The sequence below is a fragment of the Phyllobates terribilis genome, unplaced genomic scaffold (genome assembly GCF_046119375.1).
Source record: "Phyllobates terribilis strain yellow unplaced genomic scaffold, ASM4611937v1 Scaffold_4__5_contigs__length_816908805, whole genome shotgun sequence".
NCBI lineage: Eukaryota > Metazoa > Chordata > Amphibia > Anura > Dendrobatidae > Phyllobates > Phyllobates terribilis.
Window position 1 is genome coordinate 651,624,167 of NW_027362764.1, and position 17,412 is coordinate 651,641,578.

At 46.1% G+C, this 17,412-nt stretch overlaps 1 protein-coding gene across 3 annotated transcripts in view; it reads left to right on the top strand.

The window, feature by feature from the left end:
* Window positions 1-577: 577 nt before the first annotated feature.
* Window positions 578-17,412, top strand: part of TERF1 (telomeric repeat binding factor 1) — a 51,744-nt gene continuing 34,909 nt past the window's right edge. The window contains exons 1-7 of one of the 3 annotated variants that reach the window (XM_073679443.1): window positions 578-833; window positions 11,286-11,381; window positions 11,521-11,618; window positions 12,141-12,227; window positions 16,399-16,548; window positions 16,964-17,040; window positions 17,173-17,214. In XM_073679443.1, coding sequence (XP_073535544.1) covers window positions 608-833; window positions 11,286-11,381; window positions 11,521-11,618; window positions 12,141-12,227; window positions 16,399-16,548; window positions 16,964-17,040; window positions 17,173-17,214 — 776 coding nt within the window. In that variant the 5' untranslated portion in view covers window positions 578-607. Of the gene's footprint in view, window positions 834-11,285; window positions 11,382-11,481; window positions 11,619-12,140; window positions 12,228-16,398; window positions 16,549-16,963; window positions 17,041-17,172; window positions 17,215-17,412 lie in introns of all 3 variants that reach the window. The other 2 variants (XM_073679442.1, XM_073679444.1) reach the window with 2 other exon arrangements.

The window sequence follows — 17,412 nt, forward strand, 5'->3', positions numbered from 1 at the left end:
ATGCAGTGTGAAGGAGGGGTTTTATTTACAAGCATTTTTGTTGCTGATTTTTCCTCACATTAGGTGAAATCTGCAACAAAAATGCTGAAATAATCTGCATCTAGAAATAAGGAGCGTGAGACGGCAGGATTGTCATTCACTTTGCCGCTACTGGGAAATCCGTCAGGTGTTCTGACTAAACCGAGCAGAAAAAAGCAGGACAAAACTGCAACATGTGCACAGACCCTAATCCTACTGCCCTGAACAATCTATGTAAAAAAATAACGTTACGAGTTTTATAAGAGGAAAAAATGACAGTGCAAAAGTATAAACTTCTTGGGTCCTTATTGGGTTAAACGAACGGTCAGTTCTTCTCTTCAGAAGCGGCCATGTATTGAAAATGTCCCATATCATCTCCTGAGGCGGAACAGGAGGTACAGATGAAGCTATGCTACAAGCTCTTGTGATCGCCAGCCTGCAGCCATGTGACCGCACAGTGAGCAGCGCTGCCCCGGTGTGTGTGCCCCCCGGTGTGGGGGTGTGTGTGCCTGTGGCGCGCTCACTTCACTCAGCACAGTCGCACCGAACATTTGAATCTGAACGGCGGGAAACTACGCTGACTCTACGCATGCGCACTGCACTCCATCGGAGCGCGGCGGTCTGTTTGTCCGACTCCGCAACAGAGGCAGCAACTATGGAAGAAACTACGGAGGACTGCGCTCAGGATTCCTTCGACCAGGTGGCGAATGTGGCGACATCCTGGGTGTTTGATTACATGTTCGTGAGTTTGTGCCGTTACTTTTCTCTTGAAGACCGAGCGGAGGATTTCCAGCGCATGTGCCGAGCAATGGAAGGTAATGGGGGCGTCACTGTCAGTGTGGAAACAAATGACGGAACTACTTGCGCTGAGCTGTGTCAGTGCGCCTTGTCAGCTGTGCAGGTGCTGCGGCGGAGGTATATCATTGCCTGGCAGTGCGGTTACACCCGGGAGCTCTGAGTGCCGCCTGTCACACACGGTTACTGTAATAGCAGTGGGGTATTCCCTGCTCACCGTGTACATGTTTGGCATAAATAGCGCCCCCCACTGGATATATAAGGCTTGTTATGTCACATTTTCTTATAAGAGCCATAACCTTTTTTTTTTTTTTTTTTCCATAAACCCGCCATGTGCTGATTTTACAGGACAAGTTAAATGTTATATATTTTACCATACAGTGCACTTTGTATTGGAGAAGAAAATACAAACTGGTTGAAATGGTGCAAATAAATATAACTCCAGTGTTGTTATTGTTGTTGTTTTCCCAGCGTTCCTTGTGCGGTAATAATGACTGCGATACTGAACTTGTGCAGATTTTTTTATTATTATTTTAGTCGCTTGTAAAAAGAAAGCTAAATGTTTTTATGTCGCCATTTTACAAGACCCATGACTTTTTTTTACATTTTCCATAGATGGAGCGGTGTGACGACTTGTTTTTCTTGGGGTACATACGATTTTCTGCTGGATTGGCTTTTTTAAGATTTGCGCAGCGACCATGAAACAGCAACGTTGATATTTTATTTTTGCTCTTTACAGTACTAACCGTAATTTATGGGCTAAATTATTTTTCATTTTGATTGGGCTTCTATGGATGTGGCTATAATGAATATGCATTTGATTTTTGTTATTTTGAAAGGGAACCTGTCATGTCCCCTAATCCCTAACTGAAAGCACAGCTACTGGGAGAAAATTCACTTTATTCTTCCTGGGAGCCTCTGGCTTGCGAGTGAAGCACTGTGATCAGCGGCTATAAGGACGCCCGGAGCATCTTCACTCACCACCCGCAGCACTCTGATCAGCGGCTATAAGCACGCCCGGAGCATCTTCACTCACCACCCGCAGCACTCTGATCAGCGGCTATAAGCACGCCCGGAGCATCTTCACTCACCACCCGCAGCACTCTGATCAGCGGCTATAAGCGCGCCCGGAGCATCTTCACTCACCACCCGCAGCACTGTGATCAGCGGCTATAAGCACGCCCGGAGCATCTTCACTCACCACCCGCAGCACTGTGAGCAGCGGCTATAAGCACGCCCGGAGCATCTTCACTCACCACCCGCAGCACTGTGATCAGCGGCTATAAGCACGCCCGGAGCATCTTCACTCACCACCCGCAGCACTGTGAGCAGCGGCTATAAGCACGCCCGGAGCATCTTCACTCACCACCCGCAGCACTGTGATCAGCGGCTATAAGCACGCCCGGAGCATTTTTCACTCACCACCCGCAGCACTGTGATCAGCGGCTATAAGCGCGCCCGGAGCATCTTCACTCACCACCCGCAGCACTGTGATCAGCGGCTATAAGCACGCCCGGAGCATCTTCACTCACCACCCGCAGCACTGTGAGCAGCGGCTATAAGCACGCCCGGAGCATCTTCACTCACCACCCGCAGCACTGTGATCAGCGGCTATAAGCACGCCCGGAGCATTTTTCACTCACCACCCGCAGCACTGTGATCAGCGGCTATAAGCACGCCCGGAGCATTTTTCACTCACCACCCGCAGCACTGTGATCAGCGGCTATAAGCACGCCCGGAGCATCTTCACTCACCACCCGCAGCACTGTGATCAGCGGCTGTAAGCACGCCCGGAGCATTTTTCACTCACCACCCGCAGCACTGTGATCAGCGGCTATAAGCGCGCCCGGAGCATCTTCACTCACCACCCGCAGCACTGTGATCAGCGGCTATAAGCGCGCCCGGAGCATCTTCACTCACCACCCGCAGCACTGTGAGCAGTAGCTATAAGCACGCCCGGAGCATCTTCACTCACCACCCGCAGCACTGTGAGCAGCGGCTATAAGCACGCCCGGAGCATCTTCACTCACCACCCGCAGCACTGTGAGCAGCGGCTATAAGCACGCCCGGAGCATCTTCACTCACCACCCGCAGCACTGTGAGCAGCGGCTATAAGCGCGCCCGGAGCATCTTCACTCACCACCTGCAGCACTGTGAGCAGTAGCTATAAGCACGCCCGGAGCATATTCACTCACCACTCGCAGCTCTGTGAGCAGTAGCTATAAGCACGCCCGGAGCGACTTCACGCAGCACTGTGAGCGGTAGCTATAAGCACGCCCGGAGTGACTTCACTCACCACTCGCAGCACTGTGAGCAGTAGCTATAAGCACGCCCAGAGCGACTTCACTCACCACTTGCAGCACTGTGAGCAGTAGCTATAAGCACGCCCGGAGCATCTTCACTCACCACTCGCAGCACTGTGATCGGCGGCTATAAGCACGTCCGGAGCATCTTCACTCACCACCCGCAGCACTGTGAGCAGTAGCTATAAGCACGCCCGGAGCGACTTCACTCACCACCCGCAGCACTGTGAGCAGTAGCTATAAGCACGCCCAGAGCGACTTCACTCACCACTTGCAGCACTGTGAGCAGTAGCTATAAGCACGCCCGGAGCATCTTCACTCACCACCCGCAGCACTGTGAGCAGTAGCTATAAGCACGTCCGGAGCATCTTCACTCACCACCCGCAGCACTGTGATTGGCGGCTATAAGCACGCCCGGAGCATCTTCACTCACCACCCGCAGCACTGTGAGCAGCGGCTATAAGCACGCCCAGAGCGACTTCACTCACCACTCGCAGCACTGTGAGCAGCGGCTATAAGCACGCACGGAGCATCTTCACTCACCACCCGCAGCACTGTGAGCAGTAGCTATAAGCACGCCCGGAGCGACTTCACTCACCACTCGCAGCACTGTGAGCAGCGGCTATAAGCACGCCCGGAGCGACTTCACTCACCACTCGCAGCACTGTGAGCAGCGGCTATAAGCACGCCCGGAGCATCTTCACTCACCACTCGCAGCACTGTGAGCAGCGGCTATAAGCACGCCCGGAGCATCTTCACTCACCACTTGCAGCACTGTGAGCAGCGGCTATAAGCACGCCCAGAGCGACTTCACTCACCACTTGTAGCACTGTGAGCAGCGGCTATAAGCACGCCCGGAGCGACTTCACTCGCCTCTCGCAGTACTGTGATCAGCGGCCATAAGCACACCCGGAGCGACTTCACTCACCACCCGCAGCACTGTGAGCAGCGGCTATAAGCACGCCCGGAGCATCTTCACTCACCACTCGCAGCACTGTGAGCAGCGGCTATAAGCACGCCCGGAGCATCTTCACTCACCACTTGCAGCACTGTGAGCAGCGGCTATAAGGACGCCTGGAGCGACTTCACTCACCACTTGTAGCACTGTGAGCAGCGGCTATAAGCACGCCCGGAGCGACTTCACTCGCCTCTCGCAGTACTGTGATCAGCGGCCATAAGCACACCCGGAACGACTTCACTCACCACCCGCAGCACTGTGAGCAGTAGCTATAAGCACGCCCGGAGCGACTTCACTCACCACCCGCAGCACTGTGAGCAGTAGCTATAAGCACGCCCAGAGCGACTTCACTCACCACTTGCAGCACTGTGAGCAGTAGCTATAAGCACGCCCGGAGCATCTTCACTCACCACTCGCAGCACTGTGAGCAGCGGCTATAAGCACGCCCGGAGCGACTTCACTCACCACTCGCAGCACTGTGGGCAGCGGCTATAAGCACGCACGGAGCATCTTCACTCACCACCCGCAGCACTGTGAGCAGTAGCTATAAGCACGCCCGGAGCGACTTCACTCACCACTTGCAGCACTGTGAGCAGCGGCTATAAGCACGCCCGGAGCGACTTCACTCACCACTCGCAGCACTGTGAGCAGCGGCTATAAGCACGCCCGGAGCATCTTCACTCACCACTCGCAGCACTGTGAGCAGCGGCTATAAGCACGCCCGGAGCGACTTCACTCACCACTCGCAGCACTGTGAACAGCGGCTATAAGCACGCCCGGAGCGACTTCACTCAGCACTGTGAGCAGCGGCTATAAGGACGCCTGGAGCGACTTCACTCACCACTTGTAGCACTGTGAGCAGCGGCTATAAGCACGCCCAGAGCGACTTCACTCGCCTCTCGCAGTACTGTGATCAGCGGCCATAAGCACACCCGGAGTGACTTCACTCACCACCCGCAGCACTGTGAGCAGTAGCTATAAGCACGCCCGGAGCGACTTCACTCACCACTTGCAGCACTGTGAGCAGTAGCTATAAGCACGCCCGGAGCATCTTCACTCACCACTCGCAGCACTGTGATCGGCGGCTATAAGCACGCCAGGAGCATCTTCACTCACCACCCGCAGCACTGTGAGCAGTAGCTATAAGCACGTCCGGAGCATCTTCACTCACCACCCGCAGCACTGTGAGCAGTAGCTATAAGCACGTCCGGAGCATCTTCACTCACCACCCGCAGCACTGTGAGCAGTAGCTATAAGCACGCCCGGAGCGACTTCACTCACCACTCGCAGCACTGTGATTGGCGGCTATAAGCACGCCCGGAGCATCTTCACTCACCACCCGCAGCACTGTGAGCAGCGGCTATAAGCACGCCCAGAGCGACTTCACTCACCACTCGCAGCACTGTGAGCAGCGGCTATAAGCACGCACGGAGCATTTTCACTCACCACCCGCAGCACTGTGAGCAGTAGCTATAAGCACGCCCGGAGCGACTTCACTCACCACTCGCAGCACTGTGAGCAGCGGCTATAAGCACGCCCGGAGCGACTTCACTCACCACTCGCAGCACTGTGAGCAGCGGCTATAAGCACGCCCGGAGCCTCTTCACTCACCACTCGCAGCAGCTATAAGCACGCCCGGAGCGACTTCACTCACCACTCGCAGCACTGTGAACAGCAGCTATAAGCACGCCCGGAGTGACTTCACTCAGCACTGTGAGCAGCGGCTATAAGGACGCCTGGAGCGACTTCACTCGCCTCTCGCAGTACTGTGATCAGCGGCCATAAGCACACCCGGAGCGACTTCACTCACAACCCGCAGCACTGTGAGTAGCAGCTATAAGCACGCCCGGAGCATCTTCACTCACCACCCGCAGCACTGTGAGCAGTAGCTATAAGCACGCCCGGAGCTACTTCACTCACCACCCTCAGCACTGTGAGTAGCAGCTATAAGCACGCCCGGAGCGACTTCACTCACCACCCGCAGCACTGTGAGCAGTAGCTATAAGCACGCCCGGAGCGACTTCACTCACTACTCGCAGCACTGTGATCAGCGGCCATAAGCACGCCCTGAGCAACTTCACTCACCTCTCGCAGTACTGTGATCAGCGGCCATAAGCACGCCCGGAACGACTTCACTCACCACTCGCAGCACTGTGAGCAGCGGCTATAAGCACGCCCGGAGCGACTTCACTCACCACCCGCAGCACTGTGAGCAGTAGCTATAAGCACGCCCGGAGCGACTTCACTCACCACCCGCAGCACTGTGAGCAGTAGCTATAAGCACGCCCGGAGCGACTTCACTCACCACCTGCAGTACTGTGAGCAGTAGCTATAAGCACGCCCGAAGCGACTTCACTCACCACTCGCAGTACTGTGATCAGCGGCCATAAGCACGCCCGGAGCATCTTCACTCGCCTCTCTCAGTACTGTGATCAGCGGCCATAAGCACGCCCGGAGCGACTTCACTCACCACTCGCAGCACTGTGAGCTGTGGATATAAGCTTGCCCGGCACCACACTGTCTTTTTGTGAGAAGTAAAATAAACACCCATATGGAAGCCCCACTGGGGTTGCACAAACTAAAGGGGTTTTCCAATGAAAATAAATTATTGCCTATCCCACAGGACCGATGCTTGCTGATCGATGGGTATCTCATTCCGGAGACTCACAATGATCGGCAGATCTAGGTATTTTTATCTACAGCAGGTAACTTTTATCTTTGTTACAAAGTGGGGCTGCAGGTAGGATGCCAGACCGGCACTCCATGGGCTGTGGGAATAAGCCGAGCACAGCACTCAGCAGCCCCATAGGGAATAAATGGAGAGGCGCTCGAGCTTGTGTGCTCTTCTGCTCCTATCTAATGGGGTTAAACATTCTCTGCTCTACCAATCATTGGGGGTCCCGTCGGTCCACTATAAGAGATTGATATCAGCATTTAAAGGGACATTTCATGTCCTTTTTGTGTTTTAAACTGCCCCCAGTGTGTTGTTAGTGATGCGTGCATCACTAATATTGTTTTCTAAAAGAAAATCTACCAGTATGTATGTGAAAAAAACACTTTATATCATTAGCAATCTACTAATGATTGCATCACATACCTTTTTAGTTTCAGTCATAGGGGTTGCACTTTTTACCGGGTCAGTCATGTACACCCAGAATCAGTGCACAGGCCCAGAGAGCTGGTGGGCAGTGCGTAAGCGCAGGTTTTCCAAGGCTGTTGCTGTGACGTCACCGCAATCAATCATAATGCGGTGGGCATGAATAATTTTGAACAGGACCATGACTGACTGTGACTGAAGCGGTAAAAAGTTCCACCCCTATTACTGAAACAGAAGGGATGTGATGCAATCTACCAATGATATAAAGTGTTTTTATACATATTTACTGGGAGCTGTTCTTTGAGAAAACAATGTATCACTAACAACACACTGAGGGCAGTTTAAAACATAAAAAGGACATGACGGGTTCCCTTTAAATGGAACTTGTCATTAGATTCATGCTGCATGAGCCACAGGCGATATGAATCAGAGCCTGGCTCCACAAATGCCACCACGTATGTCCCCGGACAGCTTTTCAAACTGTTTTCTCTGAAGCATAAAATACATCTGGCTGCAATCATGAATTGGGCATCATGTATCTTATCACAGGTTCAGTTTAACCCCTTCACGACATATGACCTCATATGTTACATCCCTGTCTTTGATGCAGACTTTAATTCGAAGCCTGCATCTTTTCTGGCAGATGATAGCTGATTTAATTAGCCATCATGTGCCTTTAACAGCCACGGGTGGAGCTCTTCAGTTTTACGATTAAAAACGTCAATGCTAGTCTATGGATCCGTGAAAAAAATCAGACCACAGTCAGATAACATCTGAGTGCTGTTCGATTTTCACAGACTATTAGAAAGAAGAAGGTGGATAAACTTTTTTTTTTTTTTTTTTCTCCACATATGAGAAAAAATTATGACTCTTAGGCCACACATAGATCAAATTCTGATCAAAATAATAAGTCTGTTTTTCTCGTATACTGACGAATGAATGAGCCCTAAGGGTATGTAAACACAGTTTATTTTTTATTTTTTCTGTGGATTTTGGAGTGGAGGATTCTGCTCCAAAATCCATGTGAAAAAACACTTCAAATACTCTTTGAATCAGCTGTATACTGAATTAGATGGGAAAACACCCCAATAGTGCGGATGGTGTTTGTTTTGTTTTTTTCCACTTACTTTTTAGTGTGATAAAGGAAGAAACATGTCAATTCTTGAGGTGTTTCTCCCTAAAACAAAAGCTCCAAATTTGTCTTGTGAATAAATAGGGGCTGATCTCAATGTTTAGCTGTAACAGTGTTAAAGTGACGTCACCGCAGCTAGACAACAGAGACCGAGGCCGTGGCGCTGGAACCAGGGAGGGTAATTCAAGCATAGTTTCATTTTTCACTACAATTTATGCATATAAAGAAACATTTTCAGAAAGTGGACAATCACTTTAAAGAAACAATCTCATTAACCTTTTTTTCCCCCTAAACTTTTCTAAATGTTAGTGTAGTGTCAGTGTGTTAATATTCTCACTGATCACCGTCTTATCGAATGATCCGTGATCGCCTTTCCGCTCTTCTGAATCATGTGATGGCAATTCAGACTCTAAAGATAATACTGCGCTCTGTGTGACTTGGAATTGACAGTGTAAAAGAGACTTCCCGCTCACATATAGAACATAGAGTGAGCTGGATTTCCGTCACGTTACTCAAAAGAGCAGAACAGCACTGGATACCGGAGAAGATGGCGATCAGTGAACATTGTTGCTTAACCGTTTAAATGCCGCAGTTATTCTCAGCCACATTAAGGCTATGTGCACACGAAGCGCTTTTACTGCGTTTCCGTGGCGGTTTTTCCGCCGCAAAAACACTGCGAAAATGCTTGTTAATGGGTCTGCCAGCTTTAGCAATGGTAATCCCGATGTGCTGTGCACATGATGCCGAAATTTCCGCTCAGGGACCGTTGCCAGGGCCTGCGGTCACGTGAGCAATCAACTGATCGCTCACGTGACCTCACCGAGGGAACATTCTGAGGAATGTTCCCATGGTGGTGAGCTCACCGGGGCTGATCAGCTGATGAACCCCAGTGACCTCCTGCAGCAGCAATCTATACTGACAGGAGTGATTTTACACCACTGTCAGTGTATATTGCTGTCTTCTACAGCAGTGACATCAGTGATTGCTGATGTCACTGCTGTAGAAGTGACCCAGATCACCGAGGGACAATTGTTGGCGTAGTCGTGGACTACGTCGTTGACGGCGGACAGGTGAGGGATATGGTTGTTTGTTTTTTTACTTTTTTTTTTTTTTTTCAGAAGATCGAAGGCTTCGTGGACAGAGTGCATTAAAAAAAATATTAAAACGTGTTTTTTTATTTCATTAAAATACTTCATTCTGGCCGTGTCTCTTATTGAAAAAGCGGCGACCACTTTACTATGTGGTTAGTAATGGGGTCGTCTTATAGACGCCCTCCATTACTAACCTGGGCTTCACGTCAGCTGCCAATACAAGGCTGAAATGAACCCCAACCCCATTACCCCACTCGCCACCGCTACAGGGCAGTGGGAAGAGCGGAGGCTAAGCCCCAGATTTGGCGCATCTTATGGATGCGCCATTTCTGGGACTGCTGAGGGGTGATATTAATAGCTGGGGAGGGGGCTAGTGTTCATGGCCCCTTCCCTGGCTATTAATAAATCATAAATATTTTTTTGCTGCATCCAAAACGTTGCATTCTATTGAACGCAGGTAAATTCACATGTGTTCACTGAACCATGCGTATTTACCGCATTTAATACATTCTAGTGGTCAAATTTCTGTTGCGGAGACTAGCGATTTCGCAAGAGAATTTGACATGCTGCGGTCCTGAAAGACGCCCTGCATGTCAGTGTCTGCGGGTGATCCGCAGCCTCTGATGCACGCATAGTGGACATGGGATTTCTAGAAATCCCATCCACAATGCTGTAACATCTGAATGCTGCAGGTTTAACGCTGTATAAACATGCAGCGGCTCCTGATCGTGATCATGTCCCCAAACTCACCCGCCGCATGTCAATTTCTGTAGCGGACACACTAGTCTCCGCTGCAGATTTTGACCGAGTGAAGAGTCATTATATGCGGTGGATTCACATGTACCGACAACAAAAGTGCGGCATTAGAACACTGCGTTTTGGACGCTGCAAAAATACACTGCGTCCAAAGTGCTGCTGAGTGCTGATCGGTGGGAAGTAGCAGCTAATCAAACAGCTGTGTTCTAATGCCGCATCTTTGTTGTTGGTACATGTGAATCCATCCCTCATCAGTCCCAGAAATGGCGCATCCATAAGATGCGCCAAATCTGGCGCTTACCCTCTGCTCTTCCCACTTGTTCCCCTCTTCCCTCTGGCGAGTGGGGTAATGGGGTTGGGGTTCACGTCAGCCTTGTATTGGCGGCTGACGTGAAGCACAGGTTAGTAAGACGCCCCCATTACTAACTGCGTAGTAAAGTTATCGCCGCCTTTTCAATACTCGGCCAGAATAAAGTATTTAATGAAATAAAAAACACATGGTTTTCAAAAAAATGTATTGCGCTGTCAGTCCCCGAAACCTTCGATCTTCTGAAAAAAAAAGTAAAAAAACAAACAACCATATCCCTCACCTGTCTGCCGTCACGACGCAGTCCACGATTCCGTCACGATTGTCCCTCTGCTATCCGGGTCACTTCTACAGCAGTTACGAAAATATAAAACTATTTAATCTGTATGGTAAACACCATAAAGCCAAAAAAAATATTGATCCTCTAGAATTGCGAGTTTTGGTCATTGCCCTTTACATGCCACAGCAGTATGATTGACATTCCAGTGTGTGTCGGGAAAGCAGGGAGGATGTGAAGAAGATATATGGTGTTTCCCGCCATTTGACTAAGAGTATAACACACGCTGGTGAACTACCTGAGAGATTTGTGCCGTTTCCCAAACATTGAAACCTCAGAACAGTCATACTTTCTTCAAGTCCTTATCTAACATGGACATAGTCTGACCTGGAGGCCTTTCTCTGATTGCTCCTAGAATGGGGAGAAGCCAGTCCCCTGCCCTTGGCAGATATTTTGCATGCTTGCACTCCTTAGTCTTCATATTTGTTAAACACTCCTATCTAGTCCGGGCACATGAAAGATTATGCTGATTTATTTACTTTCATTCACAGTGATTCTGGAGGGTCTATCAACATTGGATTCAGAGAAATCAAAAGCTGTCTTAATATCCCAGTTCCTGACTCGTGTAGCACAAGGAAGGCATCTTGGTAAAGCATAATTTACATGTTGTTTTTCTGTGTCTCTAGTCCACTCCTTCTGGACTAACGTATTAAACCAAACATGCGAGTTACAAACCATTCTTTCTAGATGTACAGTTTGAATCAGATGTGACACTTACACCTCTAGAAGCGGCTGCAGTGGTGTGGGATCAGATTATTGAGGAAGAAGATGACAACGACCTGAGAATTCTCCAAGAAGAAATAAAAACATTGGTTAAGGTTCAGGTAAGAGATCAAAGTTGAAGCACATTTTTTGTTTTGCTGTGATAATTAGACTAAGTGCCCACGAAGCAGAAATGCTGCATATTTTTTCCGCTTCTCCCTGGCAGGAAAAACGCATGAGAATTTTACATGTGTTTTTCCCGCCAGGTAGAAGCGTTTGTCAAGCGTCTTTGCATGCATTTTCGCATGTGGTTTATCAAGCGTTTTTCCAAGCGATTTTAGCATCACTTGGAAAGTGCTTGACAACTTGGTCACACTATATAAATCCATGCAACCGGCATGGAAGCGAAGCTGAATTTTGGGATCCTGAAAAAATACAGAAAAAAAAGCCAGCAAAACCTATCTTTTGTCTGAAGCTTTTTTACTGCCAAGAGATCAGGTTTTGGTTTCAGAAAAAAAAGAAGCAAAAAAGCAACGTGTGAACATAGCCTTAGAATTTCTAGAAGTATTTGTCATAAACATGGAAATTAATTCTGCGAGTTCGCTACCTACCTATTATACATATATATATATTTTTTTTTACAGGCTGTGACCGTTTGCATGGAAAAGGGACGATTTAAGTTGTCGTCAGAAGTTCTTGACCGACAGTTTGAAGAATCTGAGACAAATAAGGTCTCTCAAATCTTCATGTGAACGAGCTGCTAAATATATTATGCAAATGTATAGGTAAAAGTTCCCAAATCTTGAAGGAACTGGAGATATGAGTATATAATTTATTGAATAAGTGTCAGGAAGCCATCTAGTGGTATTTTTGCTAAATGCAAGTCATAAAGGTTATGGTGGCACTGATATTTTATGTATTGTATGTTAGTCTTTTTTATTCACCTGTTTTATAATTGTGTAAGAAATCTGGAACATTAAGTGTGAAATATCAGTTTTACTTTAGTTTTTGGCTTGCATTGTATGATTTATACAGATTAGGCTTTTTTCAGCTTGTGTGCCATAACAAGATAAGTTTGAGCTAGACTAGTTTTTAACCACTTTTTTTGTGAGTTTATTTGCTACATTAAATGTAATTAGAAATAAATACCTATAATTAGCAAATCACACTTATTCTGTCTAGGGAGGTAATCTCTCTTTAGTGATTTAAAATGGGCCCTCTCTTGTTCTACTGAGAGAAACTTGTCCTAGAATGATACTAGGTTAGATGTCTGTCCACATTGGCAGTTGGAAACCCCTCACCCCTCCATTCCTATGTAAGAATATGTCATTTTTGTTAGCCAGTTGTATTCGGGACGTTTTTTTAGATGAAGTGGGGCCCCAAATGCTCACATATTGCACCATCCCATACAGACATTTAGGTTGCATTTACATGCACTGAGTTCAAGCAGTTAAACAAGCACGATCAACGATATTCAAGTCGTTCATTACTTGTTTATTGGCCGCTTTACACAGGCTGACAAAGAATGATAAGCACAGGATGATCACTAGTAGATCAATCTGTCCCCATACTTATGTTATCCACAACACATCTGCAGTTTACATCGGGTGATGTGCTGCTTAAAACCAGTGATGTTTGTTCTGGCATAAACAATACAATCACCTGATGAATGACCTGCAATTTGCTTGTTTGTTGGACCATGGACTCTGCCAGTATTTATGCATTTGGATGCAACATGCAAACACATATCTGACACGTATATACACATAATGCGTGTTACACACACATACAGTTGAAACCAGAAGTTTACATACACTATATACAAATTGTCTCTTCAGAGAGGAAGAGGACTAGAACTCTAGTGCCAGTTATTGGAAGTAGCAATCCAAAAAGTCAATATCGACCCTTTAACGAGCCTTGTCACATGACTTAAGATAAAAGCCAAGACCAGAAACTCAATTTGCAGACTTAGGAGGGACTGTACCCCAATAACACAGTGCCTGCAAATTGAGTTTTTGGTCTTGGCTTTTATCCTAAGTCATGTGACAAGGCTCGTTAAAAGGTCAATATTTGTTTTTAGGATTGCTACTTCCAGTAGGTGGCACTGGAGTTCTAGTTCTCTTCCTCTCTGAAGAGACAATTTGCATATTTCCCAGAGGAGCATTGCGGCTCGAAAAGTCTCCTCACCTTGACGTGCTTAGCATGTCGCTCTCTACAAGGAGAAACGTTACTTCTTACATACACTATATAAAAAGATACATGCATGTTTTTCTCAATATCTGATATGAAATCAGAATAAACCTTTCCCGTTTTAGATGAATTAGGATTACCATAATTTTTAATATTTGCCAAATGCCAGAATAATGAGAGAGAGAAATGTTTTATGGCATTTTTATTACTTACTGCAAAGTCAAAAGTTTACATACATTTCATTAGTATTTTGTGCCATTGCCCTTAAACTGAATGACTTGGGTCAAACGTTTGGGATATCCTTCCACAAGCTCCTCACAATAGTCTGTTGGAATTTGGGCCCATTCCTCCTGACAAAACTGGTGTTAACTGATCCAGGTTTGTAGGTCGCCTTGCTTGCACCTGCCTTTTCAGCTTTGCCCATAAATTTTCAATAGGTTTGAGATCAGGGCTTTGTGATGGCCACTCCAAAACATTGACTTTGTTATCCTTAAGCCACTTTGTTACTATTTTGGCAGTATGCTTCTGGTCATTGTCCATTTGGAAGACCCATTTCCTCCCAAAGCTTTAACTTTGGCTGATATCTTGAGATGTTGCTTCAGTATTACCACATAATCTTCTAATTTCATGATGCCATCTATTTTGTGAAGTGCACCAGACCCTCCTGCAACAAAACAACCCCACAACATGATGCTGCCTCCCCCGTGTTTCACAGTTGGCATGGTGTTCTTAGGCTTCCAAGCTTCTCCCTTTTTCCTCCAAACGTAATGATGGTCATTATGCCCAAAAAGTTCAATTTTAGTTTCATCAGACCACAGGATATGTCTCCAAAAATTAAGGTCTTTGTTCCTGTGTGCATTTGCAAACATTAATCTGGCTTTTTTGTTTCTTTTGGAGTAATGGCTTTTTCCTGGCAGAGTGGCCTTTCAGACCATGTTGATACTGTACTCGTTTCACTGTTGATATGGACACAATCTTACCAGCTTCCGCCATCATCTTCACAAGGTCTTTTGCTTTTGTCCTTGGGTTGATATCCACGTGTCGGAACAAAGCATGTTCATCTCTGGGACACAGCACTCATCTCCTTCCTGAGCGGTATGATGACTGGACATTCCCATCTTGTTTGCACTTGCATATAATTGTTTATCCTGATGAACGAGGCACCTTCAGGTATCATGAACTTGTACCCAAGGATGAGCCAAATTTGTGCAAGTCCACAATTCTCTTCCTGATATCTTGGCTGATTTCTTTAGAATTTCCCATGGTGCTACACAAAGAAGCAGTGTATTTCAGGTGTGCATTAAAATACATCCACAGGTGTGTTTCTAATTAACTCAGATGTTGCCAAAAAAATTATCAAAAGCTTCCACACACATGACATCATCATATGGGCAGTCCAGAATTGTTTAAAGGCATAGTAATCTTAGTGTAGGTAAACTTTTGACTTTGCAGTAAGTAATAAAAATGACTTAAACCATTCTCTCTCTCTCATTATTCTGGCATTTGGCAAATATTAAAAATTATGGTAATCCTAACTGACCTAAAATGGGAAAGGTTTATTCTGATTTCATGTCAGATATTGAGAAAAACATGCTTATGTGTCTTTTTATATAGTGTATGTAAACTTCTGGTTTCAACTGTATGTATATATACACACATGAATATACAGTACACATACATACATAGAGACATGCTGCATCTACAGAGCACATACTGTACATATATACAGAGAACTACATACACAGAGCACATGCATACAGATACATATACACATACAAACACTAGAATACTTACCAGTCTGTCTCCTCTTCTTCAGTACCTCTGGACTGTTGCACCGTACAAGACCTGTGGTGACATCAAAGTCACATGACCGTGATGTCACCACAGGTCCCCAAGCAGTCTCTACAAATGTAGTTTTTGCAGCAAACACCAGGGGCCCTGGGCAATTGCTCGGTACTCTCTTAACCCCAGCCCTAGTTGTATGTGCCTAATTTCATTAATGCTTTGACATACATGGTGCCATTGTCTGCAGTTATACAGTAATACTAAGGGAGCCTAAGACTAGAGTATATGAGAGCCCATGACTAGAGAATATTGCTGTAGATTAGAGATGATCGATTCTTGTTGAATTTCCTGAATTTGGTGGTTTGACGCAAATTCGAACATTTTGAGATTCAATTCGCGGTTCGCAAAAAAACTTGCACGACACCATTTCCCACACTGTTGAAGCATAAGAGAGTGGGTTAATATCTTTTTGCATGGCTGCTTGATCTCCCCCATAATGCCCTGCAGCTATAACTTCTAGCGGATGATCATACCTTATGTAGGGGTCAGTACCATCACAGATCAGCGGTTCCCAGTGGAGCACAGCTTGTACCGTTTAGTCATTTTCCATGTTCAGAGTCCCTGGGTAAGTCTCTCTTCTGTAGAGTGTAAGCTGTTCTGGTCAGTGAGATTTTCTCTTTCCTCTCCCACACGTGTATTTTCTGAGCAATTACAAGCTTCCCAGTAATGAAATTCGTGCAAGTGTATTCACTTCAAATGAAATTTTTTGGGAAAATTCGGCGAAGTTGGTGACTTCAAAATTAAAAAGATTCGCTCATCCCCACTGTAGATGCTTAAAACGTTGTGGTTTTGTAGTGGGTTATGTCCTCAAGTAAAGCAGATACTGATGAAACATAAAATGCTTATTCTTTTTTTTTTTCCTCTTAGTATCTGAGGATGAAAATGTTTATGGTTGTTGGTAAAAAAGACCCATACCATGAATTCCTTGAGAATTTTTCTTATGCCAAAATGTTGAAGAAAATCAAATCTTACATCAGTCTTATGTTGACCAGAAGGCCTCCTGTATTTCTACTACAGGTGAGTTCACTTTGATGTAGGGATATGCAAGCTGGTTGTAAGTGGTCCTGTTCACACTGGCATCATGGCTACCTACTATACAAAGCGATGACGGCCGTGCTGAATCCATTTTTGTTTTGAAATTGCGAGTTATGACTAAGCCTATAGACTATCGTGATTGTAATGTAGTTGACATAATACATGAAGGTACATTTTTTTTCACAAAGTAGAAAATGACAATATTTATAGGATGTGTTTTGTTTTGTAGGCCTCACACTTGTTTCTTTTCTGTTATTTTACTAAACTGCTAGATCAATAATCATCATCGTTCTTTGTGTGCATTCCCGCATTGCTAGCACAAGGCGTACTGGGATGTGCTGAACATCTACTTAACCTCTTGAAAATAAGTGAAATGTTTTCATTTTGTAAATTTTAGGCAGCAACAAAAATGGTGGAAGCCAAAGGGAATTTGAATGTCGAATCAAGAGAGAATGAAGCACCGAGTAATATAAGGTATTACCAATACTATACAGCATGTTAGTGGGCTTGCTCTGTTATAGTTTTAAATTAATACCCAAAATATGCATAAGATTATTTTATGCAATGTTATGGATTTTACCGACATTAATAGTTTATCTTCTTCAGGACGGACAAAAGTCAGCAAGCACAAACCTCCAATGGCAATGAGTGAGTTTTTTTTCTAATAGGTTCCCTTTAAGGAAAAGCTATCACCAGTCTTATAGTGTATGAACCAATGCCACCATCTATCTGAGCTCCTGTATGGCATTATGCTAATGTGTCCATCATCCCCTAACTCCCCCTGTATACCACAAAAATACCTTTTTATATTCCCTGCGCTGTATTTAAATGCTTTTGGTCCAGTCC